Here is a 19,638-nt window from a genome sequence, read left to right on the forward strand (position 1 = left end):
AAGCTTATTTAGAAGTGAGATCACTACTTTGATGTCACCAAATGAAGAAGAAAATATAACATACAAAAATCTTTCTTTTGCTAGCTATGTTACAATTTTAATTTTGATACTAAAATCAAGAAAACTAATATGGAGTAGAGAGCATCAATGGTTGCTCAGTTTGCTGCAGAAACCATCTTAAGAAGGGTCCATGTCGGCACATAAATATGATGACACGCCATCAATTGAACTTATCTTTGCTCCATTAGAAGCTGAGCTTAAGATTGCACGATCAGAGGTATTTAATTCGTCTGCATAAGTTTAATTGTTTGCATAGGACATATAAAATTTATCACGACACTGATACTGCTTTGTTTATGCGTATATTGGGAAACTTCAAAAAACAATCGGTCTTTGGATCATCTCACTAACTCAAAATAAAATTGTGAAAGAAAAAATGAAAAGTGGGAATTTGATTGAAGTAAAATATCGTCCAAAGTTGTATGCCGACTTTCTTTATATTTTTGGTTCGATTGTAATATATTGTAGAAATTAGGTATATTATTTCTTCAAAAAAATATTTTTATTATATAAAATTAACCATGTGAATATGATATAATAAAAAAAACATATTTCAGTATATACTTCTTAATTTTTATTTTCTTCATATTTCTTCATATTGATATTATTCTTTATTTTATGACGATTAATTATTTTCTGAGAAAGACAAAATAACAAAAATTATATTTAAAATAGAAATATAAATGATAAAATCAAAAGTAAAGTATAAAGAAAAAAAATCATTTATAAAAAATTAAAATATCATTTTTTTAAATAATAATGTTTATATACAGTTAGTGTTTTTTTTCGTAACTGGAGATGATGCCACATGACCTAAAATATCGAAAACCACATTAAAGTAAAGTTTTTCTTCAAATTTATTGGATATGCAATACCGTGTGATTTAGACGGCAAAACAGGCCATCATTTTGATTGGTTTCCCTCTCATTTTGAAGAAGTAATTCAGATGGCGAAACATGCAACCACATGCAATCCTTATAATCTTCTCAGATTATGGTTAATTAATTTATTCACTTTTCTTACAGTTCTCTGGCGAGATGGATCGTTACGAGCTAATGGTGAAGTTCCAAAGTGATCTGAAGATTATAAGTGATTGCCTTGATGCTTGGTCCTCATTTTGTTATTTTCTCTAGCCGGAAATATATGTTGAGAAACTTCATCAAAGGGACTATTCTAATCTCAAACTTGAAGTAAATTAATTTATTTCCATTTTTACACTTAGGAATATAATTTGCTACTTGATATCATCGGTGTTAGCTATTTTAGATGAGAATCTCAACCTCTCATTAAACCCCTTTTATGCATAAGTCATCAACTATACGTCGAATAAGGCTTACAAGAAGAGCATGCAACACTTTTCCTTTTTGGTTTCTCATCTAAAACTCTTAACTTCACTTTAATACTTTTTTGGTTTCTCATCTAATACCATCATTTTATTGGCATGCTCCCTCCAGAGTTGCAGGCGTAAGTGTATGGTTCACATGTTTCTTTTGATGAGACTGAAAGGTTTGTGGAAATTACTAAAAAAATTACTTCTTACCAGGCAAATGGACAAGATGTGATCATGACACCGTAAATGTGGGTTCTGTTCTTAAGCTATAGAGGTGAAGTGAGTAGCGTGTGTATTGTATTAACATGCTAGACTTGATCAATTGAGTAGCTTCAAATTGCTTTTTCTTGCAGAGTGCATACTCTGTATGGAGCACGAGATTAAAGAAATCATGGAATCCAGTCCGAGAAAGGATATATAGTGCTCTCTAAAGACGATAAAGAAGTTGGGACTAACTAAGAGGGAGGGCGGTAAGAAGATTTTGTCTTAAGATTAGTCTAAAGTGATTCCCTGATCGGATCATTGTCACGTGAATGACTATAGGTTCATCATACAAGTGTATGCAGTCTTAAATATCAAGTTTTGGTAATGGTTTGTCTAAAAAAAATGTTCTTTAGTTTGGTTTGGCTTGGACAATGATACTACTTTTACATTTGGATCAATTTTTTATACAATTGTATTTCTATTATAAAACTTTTCAATCTCATAAGAACCCAAAGATTCTAAAATCAAAACAAGGTTTAAATCAGTTGTAAATCTTACAAATATGTATTTAAATCATAACCAGTTTTGTTAGTTTTTACTCATCTTACTTCTCATTATATATATGATTTTAATTTGGTTAGATACAAGATAGTGAATAAATACAAACAAATTTTAGAATTTCTACCAATTTAATAGTTTAAAATCGATTGTAATATATATATATATATATACATGGTCTATGTTCATAAATGTAATTTCTTTTTAAGTTAACAAAAAATTATACGAATACCCCGGGCGTAGCCCGGGAAAACCCCTAGTATATTATAATAGTTGAATTTTTGCTCACTCCTCAGCGCGCCACGTCAGCGTTTTGTGGGTCCCACTTTTAAAAATTGTGAAAAATTGTCAAGCTCATGGCTCGAACCCGGGTTATTGAGATATAAACACCAATATTTATACCACTAAGCTAAATGGTACTTTGTTCATTGATGGCCGAACCTAATATATATTTATGAAGGTCGAAAGCCCTTGCTTCTTCGGCTTCCTCTGAGGGTCGGACCTACAAGTGCATCATATGTTTCATTTTTAAATGAGATTCATCACGTTATATGAAAAAAGCTCAAGTTTGCAACAATTATAGTTTTCTCATATCTATTGTCGTTTAACATGAGTTTGAGTTCTTTTCATCATTGTCTCAAACAAATCTGAGTTACAGAGTTGCACCGTGTATGTGTTCGTAATCTATTTTTTCACCGGTGAACTCTTCATGTCCCCATCTTAAATCGCTTGATCATAAATGTTCATGATTTGTAGCTACTCTGTAAATCCTATATATGTGATTCTCATCTTTGATAAACCCAATCTGCATCTCCACAAAACTCATTGATTCCTCTTTGCTTTAATCATTTTTTAGAAAATGTTTATCTCTCCCTCTCTAGTTCCTCAAACCGGCATCCCGGCGTTCTGGCGTTCCGGCGTCCGTCACTCAACCTTTGAGCCTCTCCGTCTTGGTCGTAGTATTCAGAGCATAGCCTCTGGCTTCCTCCGTTTCTGGGATTCCCTGAACTTCAAGAAAGACAAAGAGTTTGTGGGAATCACGATTTTCTTCCTTGATGAAAAGGTAAGTTAATTTTCGATCTATCACACTTATTTAACATAATTGTTTTAACTGATTTCCTGATTCTTTGTTGAATAATATTATTTGCAGATTCCGTGGTTCATGGGTTTACTCCCGTCGGACGTGCTAATCATTATATGCCATCTTTGAAAACATGTTCCATTGTGAAAGTCGATCGTTTTGAGGTTGCTAGGTGCTCAAACATGTACAAGATAACTGATCATTCATTTCTCATTTGTTTCATCTCACTAACCATTATTGAAAGTCATCACGGGTGCTCCTGAGATCAATCTCCAGTCAAGATTAGACTGTTCGACAATCTCCAAGTGATTGCGAACAGAAACCTAAACCTCTCAGGTATATTATCATATTGCATCTGGGTTTATATTATGTTTCGATATCATAATTGATATTCAAACTCGCATATGTGGTTGGAAAAATCTGTTCTGTCCGGGGCTCTGACCTCACCAAAGAAACAACTCGAGCAGTTATTCGTCTCCTCATTAATCCGTAAGAAACAATCAACACATAATTCCCTTTATATTACTGTCTATATTGTGCTAAAATCAATAATCAAAAATATTTCCTACCCAAGATTTGTGGTCGTCTATTTATCTCCCTTACTTATCAATTTAATTTTACACAAAAATCTTTATTTTACAGCTTAAAAGAAATCACAATAACTCAAACAATCAAAACACCAAAAACTAGAATCCCCAAAAAGACGAATCATTAATGATCACCTCTCTTTTTGTCTAATCTTACAAATAAACTTCAAAACAAATATACCAAACCAATCAACACAACTAAAATTCAACGACACATACATTGAACCAGCTAAACAAATACAAACTACAGAACCAACTATTTAACAATTTACAAACTTACTTTCGCAGATGCTTACGAAGAAGACAAAGACGACAACCAATATCAGTGAAATTACCTAAACACAAAAAGCAGAGTAAAATACAAAATCTGATAAATACAACTAACAATGATTTTTGTTTACATACTACCCATCAAATAAAAGAGAAACAAACACAACCACACCATAAGATACAAGAGACAATCCCAACATACACAAAGACGGCAACAACATCTCCACCTGCTCACTCCTCTTGTCTTATGAAAATAGCTTACATGCTCAATGTTCAATGCTATTGTATTCTTATGAGAAATACATATATTCGTTTAAAACACATTAAAGTCCAAATACTAATTGTCACTCATTTTATAGTTATTTTTACAAGTCTTCATGTATTTTTTTTAAAGGTCTAGTAAAAGCAACAAGTTCAAAAATTTTTAAAAAAACATATAACCAACATAATAAGAATAAAAAAATTATTACTTAATACACACAACTTACACAGCTAAATTGGAGAAAAAATATCCAGAAACAAACAGGTACTCTCAACAACCTTAATATAATTTATGTAATCTCAACATTACAAGTAACAAATTAAAAAGACAAACAAACAATAAGTCTCAATGACACAGCAAGCAGCACCACGAACTATATCAATCACATTACTAACACAATTTAGTCCTTCATGAGTGAAGAACAGTGCATATACAGTTCATCAACACAATTCTAGTCCTAAAACAATAAAATACTTGAAAAACAATGATCAACCCAAAACTCAAAATTCACAAATACAATAACCCTAATGAATATTAAGATGAAACAAGAACTCTGTCCACAACTCTGCGGCTGCGCGGAGGCGCGCTCCTAGTGACTTTAACTTTGGTAGAAATTCGTGGCGAGATTGGCTCAAAATCTACGCAACAAGAAAATTAAAATTAGTACATAAAGATATAGACGCAGGCCACATGGGAACCACTTATTCCTATGACGTTCCCTTTTGTTCCAACAGCTTTCTTTTAATCAACTAACCACCTTTGACCTTTTTAACTAACAATCCCGATGAAACTATTTTGCGAAAAACGAATGATGTTTATAATACTTAAAATGGGAAACTGATGATAAAATTTTAGTTTGATGGTTCGCGATTTTGGATGGGAACACTCGAAGTTAGTTTGTATAAGGGTCAAATGAAAAATGTCAAAAGGATAAATAACCACCAATCATATCCAATTAGTGTTCGAACGCCGTGAATTGTGGCAGCATAAATGATTATTGTTTAAAGGCGTGACTTGTTCTTGAAAAACAAAATTGTCATGCAAGGATTTTGAATTTTGAAGTAATCTTCGATGACTTTTCTTTCTTTCATGGATATGTTGCTGTCTACAATACTACGAAGACAGTTATTTGAAACCCAGTTGTTAATGTTATTAGTATATCACCATTAATTCTAATCTAAGTCTCCAGGATTTGTGTTCTTATCAAAAAAAATCATCTCCATAACAAATCCTTTATATGGCTGAAAAAAATATTTTCTTTATGTTTTAGCAAGAAAAATATGGTCGAAAGTATAACCATTGATGTACAAAATTGATTATACAACCTTTTCGATTTTGTTTCTCGTCAACAATATCTTATGATGAAAAAGGAAATTGTGTAATTAACATTACAAAAATAAAACAAGAGCACACAGTTTACATTGTTTAGATGACACTATAAGGACGAAAGTCTACCATAGCCGTCGTTCGCTGAAACATCATACACTAATAGCAATTCTTTACACAAGAAAACTTAAACTTGTACTTAGACTAAACTAAGCTGATGATGTCTTTACTGAACAGGGCGAGAAAATGATGTTTCCAATAGTGATGATGGACATCCGTGAATGTCTATGGCTTCAGCTTTCATTGAAGTTTAGGCATGTTGTAGACTTGCAGTGAAGAGATGCCTTTAATAAATTTTTTTTTTTCACTTTGGAGTCATGTTCCTTAGGTATATAGTCTCCTTAGGCTATGAACCAGAACAATGTAAATTAGTTCTTAACTCATGCTCCTTAACAATGTGGCGGGCCTTGTTTGATAGCAGATAGGACAAATGGTCATTGAACTTTAGGCATGTTGTAGACTTGCAGTAAAGAGATGCCTTTAATAAATTTTTTTTTTCACTTTGGAGTCATGTTCCTTAGGTATATAGTCTCCTTAGGCTATGAACCAGAACAATGTAAATTAGTTCTTAACTCATGCTCCTTAACAATGTGGCGGGCCTTGTTTGATAGCAGATAGGAGAAGTGGTCCCTAAATTTTTTATATAATTTATTTTGTAACACCAAAAATGTATACTCTCTATAAAATTTAGCAATATAAAAGTTGTGACAATGTAAAAATATTAGTTTAGAACCGGCACTAAATGTGGTTGGATTGTTTTGCATGAAATGATCATCCTATACCAATAACATGTTGACTTTGATTCTAATATGCATCGACAAAGCAATACAAGTTATTACCTTAAAAAAAAAGAGTTATTACCTCACGTTGCATGTATTTAACCTTTTGTAACGATCTTATTGGCGTGGATTGTAAGTTATAAATTGCATTATCCATCTAAGACAATCACTTTATGATATTCAAACATTTGTGGAAAAACATATGTTTCATAAATAATGTCATTTTAACATTTTTCCTTGTATTCGACATTTTTGACAAAATGTGACTAACACAAAAAAAATTAAACACTGTAATATGTAGTGTTGAACTTTTATACTCTACTCGCTTTAAAGCTGTAAGCCAAAGTAATGTAATTTCTAACTCTTAGTGTTGTTGGCAACAACAAAACAATCAATAAAATATTTCTCATTGTTACCGTTCTCTGTAGGTCTACACATATATTCAGAACTGAAATAAATATCAGAATGACGAATTAAAAACTAAATGAGTATCCAATATTTTAAAATATATATTAATTCTTAAAAATATAATTACAGTTATCTTTTATATAACCAAATATTCTAAAAATAATATTTTTAAACTGATTTATCCAAATATTTATATTTGAAATATTTAAAATTATCTAAAGTATTTGATGTTTTTATCCGAACAATTTGAGTTATCCAATGTTCTGATCCATCTTATCCGACATTATTCGAAAAACCAAAATTGACATGGAAGCGAATTGGACCCAAATTTTTTTTAAAAATGGTAGCCGGTTTTCTAATTTGCTATTCGAACCGAATTCAAAACTAAAATAACTAAACCATAATCAAACCAAATCTTGTAAATACATGAATGGTTCTAAATATCTAAACAAATATTAAAAACTAAAATACTTTATCCGAAGCGAACTGAGTACCAAATGCATTGTTTAACAACAATACAATCATTAGCGATAGTTGTTGTGACTCATCAGTATCACTTATATGAGCTTTAGGCCCAGTCTATTCTAATTCACAATAGATTTTGGGCTCAGAAAACAGCCCAAAAAGCTCTGAGCGAGCAAATTTATTTGAACCTTTTGTTTTTGTCTTTTGTAATATGATTAATCGCTTACAAGATAAGGAAAAAAGAGAGAAATTAAGAAACAGATAACCGCTGATAAACATGAGGACGGAGGAGAAAGAAGAAGGAGAAGGAGAAGAACAACAATGGCCATCATCAAGATCAGCTCACGAGGTTTTACTAATAGTTCTTCCATATCTCCACTCACTCTTCGAGCTTCTCTCCATGACCGGCGTTTCACGGTCCTTAAGAGACGCGATCAGAGACGAAACAGCTTTATGGACAAAGATCGTTGTTGAACCACCCCTGAGTTCTCGTCTAACCGATGATATTCTATGGGAGATCACTTCCAAATCCTCCGGAAAATTAAACACTCTGATCCTCCGACAGTGTCTTAGGATCACCGACAAGGGGCTCAGACGCGTGGTTGACGCAAATCCCCTCATCAGAAAGGTAATTTGATTGAATCAATTAGTTCCCGACAAAGAGTTTTACTTTTGCTGTTTTGTCTGAAGAAATGATCTGTCTGTGTGTCTGAATGAACTCTGTTTTCAAAGATAATTGTGCCCGGATGCACTGAACTGACTCCAGAAGGAATCATTGGATGTGTTGAAAGCTTGGCAAACGTGGAGACACTTCACATCAACGGCGTACACCGCTTCACTAAAGACCATCTCTCAGCACTCTCCACTTACCTTCCTCACGAGGGAGCCATAGATGTCGAGGTTTGTCCCAAATGCAACCAAGTCATGATGATTCCGTCCTGCTCAAGAGCGTCTTGTGTAAGTAAACTGAATATTTGTATAAGATTAGATATAATTGGAGTTTAACATTGTGTGTTTCTTGGTTTGAAGAACCGTGGGAGAAGGCAAGAACGAAAGTGCAGGGGATGCTGGTTCTGCGTCTCTAGATGCATGGAGTGTTCATTGTGCCTCGGATCAGACACTGATATTCAAGAGGCAGCCTGCGGTGGCGACAGTCTGTGTCTCGAATGCTGGCTCGTGCTTCCAAAGTGCAGGTTCTGCAATAAACCCTATTGCACAAGTCACAGCAGTCTGCGACATGATATTGCAACCAATGATCCTTCGGCTCAGCCCATGTTTGAATGCGAAGCTTGTCACTACAGGGCAGGTACAAACCCATATGACGCTTTCGACTATCAAATCTAGAAAAAAGACTTGTTTTTAAAGCCATGCTTGTTACTACATACAATCTTTGTTCATGTTTTGTATGAAAACATTGGAGTATGAAATATTATGAGGCATTCATTGGGTAGAAAAAAAAAAAAAGAATCAAGCTTTCAACACAGAGATTAGTTACAACCCATCCATGATCCCGTAGCCGAACCTACAGGCTACCCTTAAGCGAACTCCTCTTAAAGGAGAATGATGAACAAAACTGGGTAGACAAAACTAGACATGGAGAGAGAACAGAACCAATGAGCTCTTTTGTCTCAAGCGTTGCAAGAAAGAAGTTAAAATTAACAAACAAGAACTAGGAGGAGTTGTTCTTCTTCTCCGAGTTTTCTACAAGAATACTAAGGCAATAAGCAGTAAAAGCGAGAGGAATGTTAAGTTAACAAAAGAAGCTTGAGGGTGTAGGAAGCAGCCAGAGGTTGTGGAGTTCGCTGAAGGAGCCAACGCAGTTGTGTTGTGTCCAACTGTCCGATTGCTTTTAGCACTACAAAACGTTCATAAAAAACTGGTGAGGCTCCAATACTAATCTATTTGTTAAGAAGAAGAAGAAAGAAAGTTAGTTACCTTCCAGGGAACACACACGTTCCTCTACCTGCATAGAGAGAATCAATACAATGTTTCAGAAACATTTAATCTATTTTGCAAAGAGGTGAGAGAGGTTTTGACATTACTTGGATCAGTAGTCGTAACCGTAGCAACTCCTTTAAAGTCACAACTACCCGAAGCCTTCCCCATCTTCTGGTAATAAGCATTAAACGCGTAACTAGAATGCGCAACCACATCGTCAGGCTCATAACACGCCTCGCCCTGCATCAAGTCCGAACAATCAACCTTCCCAGGCCCACAAGCCCAGTCCAGAGCCGCCTGAAGCATCTTCTTATCAACCTTCTCCTTGGCTACACAAAACGTCTGGTTCGTAGTATCATTCGCCAGAATGGCCCCCGCACCAGCCAAACGCAGCGTGTAAACCGGCGTCCCGTTCGTGTGAAACAGCCCCCAGTTCTTCTCAGACAATGGTCCGGGCCTCGTGTCCTCGTTGTAAAGCTCGTAGATGTAGGTAGCTACCGCGGTCCCGGGGTGTTTCGGCGTCCCGGTCTTGTTGATCACGTGCTGGATCAAGTTGCTATTGTAAGTGTTCGCATTCTCTACCGTCGCGTCGTGCTCCTGACCGTCTCCTTTCGACGGCCAGCCAGACTCAGTAACCACTATGGGGATGTTGGTGAAGTTGAGGTAAGACATAGCGAAGTAAGCCGCGTCTACAATAGCATCAAACACGTTTGTGTAGTGTAGTAACGTGTTGGCGTCTACAGCTTCTTTATTGGCTTGGAGAGGCTGGAACAGCGCGTAGTCTAACGGTATAACGCCGTTAGACAGCACGTAGTCGAAGTAAGGATAGACGTTAAGCATCAGTGGGGACCCTGTGGACTGGAGGAACTCGAGGAGAGGGACGATCACCGGATCCCAAGTCTTGTTGAAGAAGGCCTGAGAAGGAGGGAAAGAATCAAGAATAATGGTCGAAGCGTGCGGAGTTGAGACTTTGATCTGACGGTCGAGATTGGCCGTTACGAGAGCGGCTTGGATGTACTTGAGGGCGGAGACGAGGACGGGAGCTGCGTTGGGTAAGGAGGTTAGGACTTCTGATCCGACGGCTATTGCTGTGATGTTGGTCGCGGGGTAGTAAGCGGCGACGTTTCTAGTGACCCAGTTGGCTGCGGTTGCGTTTGACTGGCTGATGCCGAGGAGCTGGTCGTTAGGGACCGAGATGATGAGTTGGATGCCTGTGTGGGCGAAGGCAAGGAGCATTGAGCGGTCTGCGTCGTAGAGACGGACGTGGTTGATGTTCTGTGATTTGAGGAGTGTTACTACTTGTGTTGGACTTGGCATGTCTGTGACTTCTGTTCCGATGTTAACACCGATTAAAGAATCTGAAAATAGATATTTTAAAAACGAAAATATTAGCATATAGTATTTGTGAATTCATGTATCAGTACAATTCGAATGAAAATCAGCCAATTGGTCGGTCCATTTCTCAATAAAACGTTTAGAAAATCAAATGCTCAACGCAAAAAAGTCATAAAGTTTCCAAGAATGTGCAAACGCTACAGACGATAATGCCCTTGGAAGTAAGACTATAGTTCAACAGGCTCCGAGGGCAGTTTGGTCAAGTTGTAATTTCTCAGAAGAGAGTACTGGAAGCATATGAGCTGGGATGCAATATCTTGAGATTCTCATTCTCATTAAAAAGATGGAAGCTTGTCAAAGTTAAAGAACTAAGAATATTAAGTAAATCTTTTTTCTTTCTCTTTGCAAGTTAAAGATGAAATGAAAAAAAATGCCCAGAATCTAGAATCGACCATATAAAAAGAAATTCCCTGAAAATATCAGATTTTTCTATGTATTATTAACCAAGACTTGCATTAAGTAAGCACAACGAAGAACACATTTGCTAATTAGTAAAGCATATTAAAAAAGACAGTGTATTACAGAGAGATCTCTTCTCCAGCGAAAGAACACACGAAGAAACAGACAAAACATAAAGATTCCATATTTTTCACTAAACAATTAGGTTTTAGCTGATTTGAAGATTCATGTGAAATAAGTTTCAGAAATATTTACCTTGGGAGAGAGCAGAGCTTGCAAATAGGAAAAGGAAAAGGAGAAGAAGGGCAGCCATTGATGGAGCTTACAAATCTTGGAGATGCTTTGATTTGCTTCTGAAGCATAAAGACAAGACAAGTCTCGAGGTTCTCTCAAGTAGTAGCCCACGAGAACAAAATCCAACCAAGACAAACAAATATATATAAAAAATAGATATTAAGAAAAAGTGAGAGAAAGAACAAGTTCGCTTCAAAAGATTTATATATAACTGAAGCCTAAAGGCTAAAGCTGGGTTTCTGAAAAAGATGCATCGTACCACAAAATAATTAATTATTTTTGGTGGAGAGAAATGCTTTTGTTAATTTATTTTCGTCTAAAATATCTTTTGTAAATCATCTTTTGAATAAATGTTGTTCTAGGTCGACAAAAATAGAATAAGTGTTATAGGATTCTTTTTTCCTTATGATAAAAGAATAAATTGTATTGTATTTATTGGCAGTGTTTTAATTATTCATGGCTTCTGCTGTAGTGACAGTAAATCACAGTTGATTCGGTTCAACGGTCATCTATGCAATTTTTTTTTTATTTCGAATCATTGGTTCTTTTAATTTTGTACTCTACAAGTAATGTTTCTGTTTATTTTTTTCATACAAATAATTTGTTTCCTTTTTAATATATGACAGATTCCTAAATCTTTTACAGGCTGGATTTTTTTTTTTGTTGCTCATTTTCTTTTTTGTTACTTTCTTCTTGCCATTTCGGGTCTTTATAAGGTTCGTATTTCTAGATTTCAACTTGAATACATCGTCAAGAAAAAAAAAATGCATCAGCCCAGCCCGGCAGAGTTTTTTTCGGAGTTGTCCTTTACAAATTTGAAACCACCGTATGCCGATTGCAGAGATAGTCGGACCTCTCTATATTAAGGGTGGTCACTGGTTTGCAAAAGTAGAAAACCATTCTTGTAACTTGTAACATAGCTGAAGCTCAGCGAGTATTTGTTTTCTTATATTATTAATTAGATTTATCATTTAGCCATTTGAGAAAACATACAATTGATAAATGTACAGTGTATGATACATTGATAAATGGAATATTAACTAATAACTAAGATTGATGACAAAAAAAAAAACTAATAATTAAGATTGTGATTGTGATTTTCCCTTTGGGATCATAATGGGCCTGAAGATAAAGTCTGGGTAGGCCCAATGTTCTTGGTTACGATAAATTTTAACTCTCCGGGTCGGGTCATAAGATCCGAACTTATATGTATTGAGTGAGAAAAATCCACTCCCTCTGTTCATCTAAAACCCTAAAACTTATTCAATCAGCTTTCGCCATTAAACCGGAGGTCGAAGTCGTTGAGGAGCCAAGACACTCTGTGGATCTTTCAAGATGGGCAAACCGAGCAAAGGGTTTGACTTTTCGTCTCTTCATCATCTGTGCTCAGATTGTTTGGTTCCTGGATTTGATTTACTAATGCCAAGTTTCTGACTTTCAGATCGGAAACAGGTTCTAAATCTGACAAGAAGTTCGAGAAGAAGCTTCAGTTTTACACAAGTAAAGCCTTTATTGCGATGTCTGTTTATGTCTTGTAAGATAAAACTATCTAAAGACTTTTGTTTGTTAACGCAGAGGTTAAAGACACACTTGCTTCCTTGTCTGTTCAAAAGGAGATTGGTAAGGTAAACAACACATGAACAAAACCCTTTTCTATAATCTTGTCTGCAAAAATCTTCTTTGTTTATCCTATTGCAGAAGGTAGCAAACTCTGTTAGATCGTTAACTTGCTATACTGCAATCAGCGTCTGAATGATTAGTCCTTGGTTTTGTTACGCAATCTTGAGTCTGAATGTTTATTTCTTGGTGTTGTTGCACAACGGTGAGTCTAAATGTTTAGACTCTTAAGAATGTTGCTATATTATTACAACATGTGTCAGAATGTTAGTTCTTGGTGTTGTTACGGCAATCTGAGTCTTAAGTGTTTAGATCGTTAAGAATGTTGCTGTACTGTAGTCTGAGTGTGAAGTTTGAAAGTTTTGAACCTTTTTTTTATATGTATTGATCAGAAGAAGAAAAATCGTAGTCGTCAAAAGAAACTAAAGGCGTATGATCTCTCCACCCTCTCGGAGTTTCTTCCTGAGGTTAATGCTTCGCAGAAGTCAGCTCAGCCTGCACCTGACTTGAAGATGAACTGCAAAAGGCGACAAGAGCTCGTGTATGTCTCTACATTTTCATCTATGGTTTAACTTTCCTTTGTTGTGATTTGTATCTGAAAGGGGTTGTGTATATATTGTCTGTGTAGATTGACGGAAGGGGAAAGGTTGAATAAGGTTCTAGACCATCCAGCTTTTCAAGCCGATCCAATGGGTTCGATATTTCAGCACCTGCAGAGTGAACAGCCACCGGTGGAAGAGAAACCGAAGAAGAAGACTAACACAAACGGAAGCAAGAAAAGAAAAAATAGGAAGAAGGGAAAAGCTGAATCAATGGATTTCTGATTTTGTTTTGAGTTATAAACACAAGTTAAAATGTTTTGTATTGTTCTAGTACAAGATGCAAGATTTTGGATATAATGTGCTCTAACAAATACATGATAGTCTAAATCTTTGAGGAACTCAAATTATCACTAGAGTGGTTTGCGGATCGCCAGGAGTTCATTTAAGAGACCAGTGAGGACGAGAGTCAGTTTCAATCGGATTAAACTTGATTAGCGCTGATAGAACAAGCTCTTCATCCTCTAGGGTTTTCGGTTTCTGAGCCAGGGCTTGCGTATGCTGACTGACTCACAGGAGCTCGAACTGTAAACTTGGTTCTTTCAAAGCAGAGCCCACAAACTAATTTACTGAAAACAAATTTATGGGTGCTATTTTAACTAACGAGTTTAGCCCAAAGGAAACTGGGTATAGATATGATAAAAGCCAAAGTTTTATTCAGAATTCATCCACTTTTTAACACTGAAAAATAATTTTATTCCAAATATTAAGTTCTACTAAACCATTTACAGAAAAAAATATTACCGGATACAATATAGTATCAAAATTGATATACAGTAGACTTGTAAATATTGTCTTTTGCAATTGCAATATACAAAAAAATGCAGAATAAACCTTTGTTGTAAAAACAAACAATCTAACAAATATTGTTATTATTCTATAAACTAATGCCTATGTCAAAAAAAAAACTAATGGCTAAGATGTTGGTTGGTGACTCATCAACCCTTTTGGATTTTTTTCATAATAATTTTGGAAAATTACAATTTTTCCTGAAATATATAATATATTGGAGTAATTTATTCCCACTTTCTTTCTTGCGATCAATCATATCATGACACGTATCACCCACGTGCATAATTCAGTAATTCTCAATCACAGAAATCATCATGAAATCAAATGTCTCTATTGCAAATTCAAAGAGATGAAAATAAAAAATAAACAGAGGGAAACACAATTGTACAGGTCTTGCTTGCACTCTTTGTTTATCTTCCTAATCCTTCATCATCCCTTAAGTAAATCTTGCAGAAACGTTATAAACACAACACACAAGACTTCTTAAATCACATGATGTTTTTTTCATTGCTTCAAATTAAACCTAAAAGATCTACCCATCTTTTTTGTTTCTGCTCTGCATCTGCTCTTCAAATCATTCTCTCAATTCTAATTGGAGACCACATCTATTTATATCTACAGAGATCCACTAGTCCATAAACTCCCATCACAATCAGCAGAAATTTTTTTAGCAAATCATCAGCACATTGTTTCGATAGAGATTGAAATTGTCTTATTTTCCTTTGGTTGATTTATTGGTGATGAGAGTCTCTCAACCAAAACATCTAATGCTTCTTTCATCCACCAATCTCTACAAGCTTCTCTAGCGTCAACTTCATTCATCTGAATTTTTTTTTAAAAGGAATTAGTATAAAGATTCATCTATATGATTTAAAACATATAATGAAAAACCAAACAAAAAAAGGCTTTAGCTACTTACCCAGATTCTTTGCCTAGCATGTTGTTCAGGCCAAAGATCAAGTTGTTCTGTAACAAGCATAGGGAACATTAGTCCTTCATAGTAGGTTCCTCTGCTTTTGCTCAAAAAATCCCATTTTCCTAATTGATGCTGCCAAAATCAAAACACAAGAAAACAACAAAAAATTAATAAAAAGAAACAAAACAAGAATATCAAATAAAACAGAAGAAAAAGAAGATTCATTTTAAAGTACCCCAATATTGCCAAGAACTCCAGCTTCTTCAAGAGATTCTCTTGCGGCAGCTTCTTCTACAGATTCATCAAGCTCCCAACCACCCTGATTTTTGAAAATTAATTACAGTAAAAAAACAATTAATACCCCCAAAATGTTTATCAAAGCTTGGGAACGTATAAAAATCTAGGCTGAAAATACAAGATGATGATGATACCTTTGGGAACATCATGGCATGACCTTTCTGAGAAGAAATAACAAGAATTTCTAATTCATCACTAAATTTTCCATCGCTTGATAGCTTGAATCTGTACGGAATACATCTGCAGAAATTTTCCATACTCAGAAAATCAGAAAATACAAAAGTACTAAAGTAGCATTGACTTTTTTCCCCGCGGTAAAAATATGTGAAGCTGAGATGTATAGATGAACATACCCGACGACTTGACGACGACCTTTGTTGTATCTCTGAAACTGACGACCAGTGCGAGAAACCAAACACACCATTTTCTCAACACCCATTTAGCTTCACAAAGGATCTTGAAGAGCCCTAGTTTTCAAGATAGAGAAGGAGGAGAAAGAAAGGGAGTATGATATTTTATATAAGAGAAAACGTTTCAACCGTGTCGTTTGAAACAACTATAACGGATCAGAATCTGTCGAAACAAAGAAGTGTCCCAAGAATCTATGGTTGGTTTATAGATCAGAAGTTTTAGTTATGTTCTTTAAGAGTTTATGATTCTATTTGGTTGCGCATGAAAAGATTTGAGAGAGACAGAGAAAAAGAAGGAGATGACAAAACGTTGTATCAACCTCCAATGGCTTCTCTCCTTTATATAAAAAACGGCCGCTCTCTTTTTTTCTTTCGGTTATTTTTTTCTTAAACATTTATTTATTTTTATTTTGAATTTTGGTCACTATCTGAAAATAGCTAATTAAGTTATTATTATTTTTTTGGAAAACATGTTGATTTAAAGTGCCATACACATATCTAAAAGTCTAAATTTATCTCATTTCAAAAATATAAATCAGATTTATCCAACTAATGGTGGTAGTCCAGTAGCGCTTGAGGCAATAAATCCAATACGGTGAACCCTTGTTTAAATCCCGCTGACCACACGGATATGAGTTATTGCTTTCGGTTCATTTGAATGTCTAGGAAATGGTCTATCCGTGGACTGTACCTCCACCCAGAAGTTATACTGTGTCTTCAATAAACCCGGATTTAACCATTTTTATTTTCAGAAAAAAAAATCAGATTTATCCCTCTCCATTTTATCCCTTTTTAGTTAGTTTATATTAATATTTTCGACGTACGTATCAGGCTTACAAATATATTAAATAGCCCATCTTTTAGTGTTAATTTAAGAGAATTCGGCCAAAAAAAACCTCAACTTTGCACGAATTTCCAAAAGAAACATAAACTTTTGGGCTTACAAAAAAAACACCAAACTTTCATTGACTTTAGAAGTAATTAACAATGTTTTCGCTGACTTGCCAATTTAGCACGCCGTCAACAAATTTAACAGAAATATTTGACGTCGTTTATTGTTGGCGTTAAGACCCATGGATTCGAACCCAGGTTGGTTGGTTGAATGGCAAAGTATTTTACCACTGGGCTACTGGCACTTTCAATCTATTTACTAACATGTTTACTTTTATTTGGTACATATTAAATATAAAAAAATTTCTAAAAACTTAATAAAATCTTTTAGAAATTAAAATTAAAAATAAAATTTTATTTTTCTTTTTAAAAAAATAAAAACTTAAAATTAAAAAAAAATAAAGAAATATTTTATAAAATTAATTTTGAAATTAAAATATAAATTTTGTATAAAATTAATTTTGACATTTAAATAGAAAATAAAATTTTATTTTTTCTTTTCAATTCGTGAAAAGTTAGTGTTTTTTTGAAAAGAAAAAATAAAATTTTGTTTTCTATTTTAATTTCAAAATTAATTTTATAAAAAATTTCTATTTTAATTTCAAAATTAATTTTATAGAAAATTTCTTTATTTTTTTAATTTTTTGGAATTTTAAACATCTTTTTAAATTTTTAGAAAATTTTGGAAGAGTTTTTATTTTTTAAAAAGAAAAATAAAATTTTATTTTTAATTTTAATTTCTAAATTAATTTTATAAAAATCTTCTTTATTTTTTTAATTTTTTTGGAATTTTAAAGATCTTATTAAGTTTTTAGAGAATTTTTTATATTTAATATGTACCAAATAAAAGTAAACATGTTTGAAAACGACGTCGTTTCACTAAACGCCAACAATAAACGACGTCAAATATTTCTGTTAAATTTGTTGACGGCATGCTAAATTGGCAAGTCAGCGAAAACATTGTTAATTAACTCTAAAGTCAATGAAAGTTTGATGTTTTTTTGGTCAGCCCAAAAGTTCATGTTTCTTTTGGTAATTCGTGCAAAGTTGAGGTTTTTTTTTGGCCGAATTCTCGTTAATTTAACTATCCCGTATTAAAACATCTTTTACATCATTATTCACTAAAATTTAATAATATTTTTTTTGCTGTCCATAGTCTGTTGTCACTTTTGAACGTTTTGAATTCACAATTTGGGTAAAAAAAGGGCTAATAAAGCTTACCAACAATTATTCCAATAATGATGATGCTTTATTTTCTTTCGTCTATATTACAATTTTGATTTTATATATGAAAATATTCGAGAAATTTGTATTTTTGGTTACGTGTAGGCCCAAATGACAAGTGTGTGGGATATGCATTAGGACAAACCAACCAAATTTTGAATTGTAATTAAAATGAATTCGTATTGCAAGTGTCGATTTTTTTTAGTTTTTCATTTAACTTGACGATATTTTTGCGTACATCAGTTACACTAACAATGTATGATACGTACTCTATAAAATAATGCCTCGGATTGAAATAGTTAATATACAGTATATAATATAAAGATGTAGCTGATATATTTATATTTGAGGTAACAACTTAATTATGCTTAAAGAATGCCTAAACTTGTAAATATTGGTGGGACAACAAAATTAAGAAGTAAGAGAATCAATATAATTAAGGCATATCCAATAATTCAACGTAATTAATAATTGGACGTTGTCCCTGTCAAAGTGTTTAAGGGGATTTCTCTGTCGTTTCCCGGTCTAGGCTTGTAGGTTAAGTTGGTTAATAACGAGAGACAATAGGTTAATAATTAATCACGTTAATTTAATTAAAAAGGCTGTAAAATTAACTTTTAAAAACGTAGTAAAACAACAAAAAGTCTTTATCCTTACGCGGCACGTTTATGTTGACTCTGGAAGAGACATGGTCACGTGCGTCGACGCCTCCTATGATCCTATGATTCCTATCATTTACTTAAGCTCGACCAAAGTGCGTGTCTGAATCGCGGTTAGTGACGACTCTGCGTTTGATGTATGTTTGGTGTATCTGCATCTTTTTCTTACAGGACTGATGTAGTAGTTACATATTAGAAGTAATTCGATTGTATTATTCAATATAAAACTGCTCATGTCGTCATGTATAAGGCGTGGTTTGGACCAGTTTTTAACACGATGTAACCCCTTTGGAAATGCTTATTTTATCCTTATTAGAGCACCCGAAATGGGAGTCCTTAAGTGGACGTCCTTAGGAAAAAAATAATTAAATAATCAGTAGATCCCACTAAAAGCTAAAGATTCAATCTTTAAAATTCTTAAATAAAGATTCTTTCTTAATGAATCATTGCACTATTTGCGGGTCCTCACGACATGTGGCGATCCGCGATTGGTTGATATTATTTTTTTATCTGAAAAAGAAAAAAAAATAATACTTAAAAAATCAAAATACACTTTTTTCTAAGGATTCTTCTTTGGATAACACCATTGCGGGTGCTCTTGTATACCATCCTCATGGTTAGATTATGATTATTTAAAATTTGTTTGATTGCGATATAGTCCCATGCATGGAAAAGACAACAAGGAACAAATATGATTACCGATTTAGGGCCTTGAAAAAATATATATGTACGTAACTTTATGTAAAGATTGTTTTCAGATTGGTGTAGTTAATTAAGTACTTAATTTAAAATAAGATATATGTGTCAATATAATAAT

General features: G+C 34.0%; 4 protein-coding genes across 5 annotated transcripts; 2 read left to right on the forward strand and 2 right to left on the reverse strand.

Annotated features, from left to right (window-relative positions):
- The first annotated feature begins 7,607 nt into the window (after positions 1–7,607).
- On the forward strand, positions 7,608–8,829 carry LOC106327215 (F-box protein SKIP28). The gene is made up of 3 exons (XM_013765302.1): positions 7,608–8,018; positions 8,123–8,347; positions 8,420–8,829. The coding sequence occupies exons 1-3, from the start codon at positions 7,668–7,670 to the stop codon at positions 8,732–8,734; spliced, it is 891 nt and encodes a 296-aa protein (XP_013620756.1). The 5' UTR covers positions 7,608–7,667; the 3' UTR covers positions 8,735–8,829.
- Positions 8,830–9,025: 196 nt separating this feature from the next.
- LOC106327214 (glucan endo-1,3-beta-glucosidase 3) lies at positions 9,026–11,648 on the reverse strand. The gene is made up of 4 exons (XM_013765300.1): positions 11,378–11,648; positions 9,433–10,686; positions 9,326–9,353; positions 9,026–9,245 (listed from the first exon to the last, which is right to left on the reverse strand). The coding sequence occupies exons 1-4, from the start codon at positions 11,433–11,435 to the stop codon at positions 9,092–9,094; spliced, it is 1,494 nt and encodes a 497-aa protein (XP_013620754.1). The 5' UTR covers positions 11,436–11,648; the 3' UTR covers positions 9,026–9,091.
- Positions 11,649–12,643: 995 nt separating this feature from the next.
- On the forward strand, positions 12,644–13,929 carry LOC106320434 (putative ribosome biogenesis protein slx9-like). The gene is made up of 5 exons (XM_013758802.1): positions 12,644–12,771; positions 12,858–12,916; positions 12,992–13,041; positions 13,426–13,574; positions 13,662–13,929. Exons 1-5 carry the CDS (start codon positions 12,752–12,754, stop codon positions 13,855–13,857), a joined length of 474 nt encoding a protein of 157 aa, XP_013614256.1. The 5' UTR covers positions 12,644–12,751; the 3' UTR covers positions 13,858–13,929.
- A 175-nt stretch (positions 13,930–14,104) lies between these two features.
- Positions 14,105–16,362, reverse strand: LOC106320425 (nudix hydrolase 17, mitochondrial-like). 2 transcript variants are annotated; one of them, XM_013758795.1, is made up of 5 exons: positions 15,991–16,362; positions 15,772–15,877; positions 15,576–15,659; positions 15,344–15,472; positions 14,105–14,193 (listed from the first exon to the last, which is right to left on the reverse strand). In XM_013758795.1, exons 1-5 carry the CDS (start codon positions 16,074–16,076, stop codon positions 14,143–14,145), a joined length of 456 nt encoding a protein of 151 aa, XP_013614249.1. In that variant the 5' UTR covers positions 16,077–16,362; the 3' UTR covers positions 14,105–14,142. The 2 variants fall into 2 exon arrangements, with proteins under 2 accessions (XP_013614249.1, XP_013614246.1); XM_013758792.1 differs by lacking the exon at positions 14,105–14,193 and adding an exon at positions 14,628–15,246.
- Between the last annotated feature and the right edge of the window lie 3,276 nt (positions 16,363–19,638).

This window comes from Brassica oleracea, chromosome C2 (assembly GCF_000695525.1).
Source record: "Brassica oleracea var. oleracea cultivar TO1000 chromosome C2, BOL, whole genome shotgun sequence".
In the NCBI taxonomy this organism is placed as follows: domain Eukaryota; kingdom Viridiplantae; phylum Streptophyta; class Magnoliopsida; order Brassicales; family Brassicaceae; genus Brassica; species Brassica oleracea.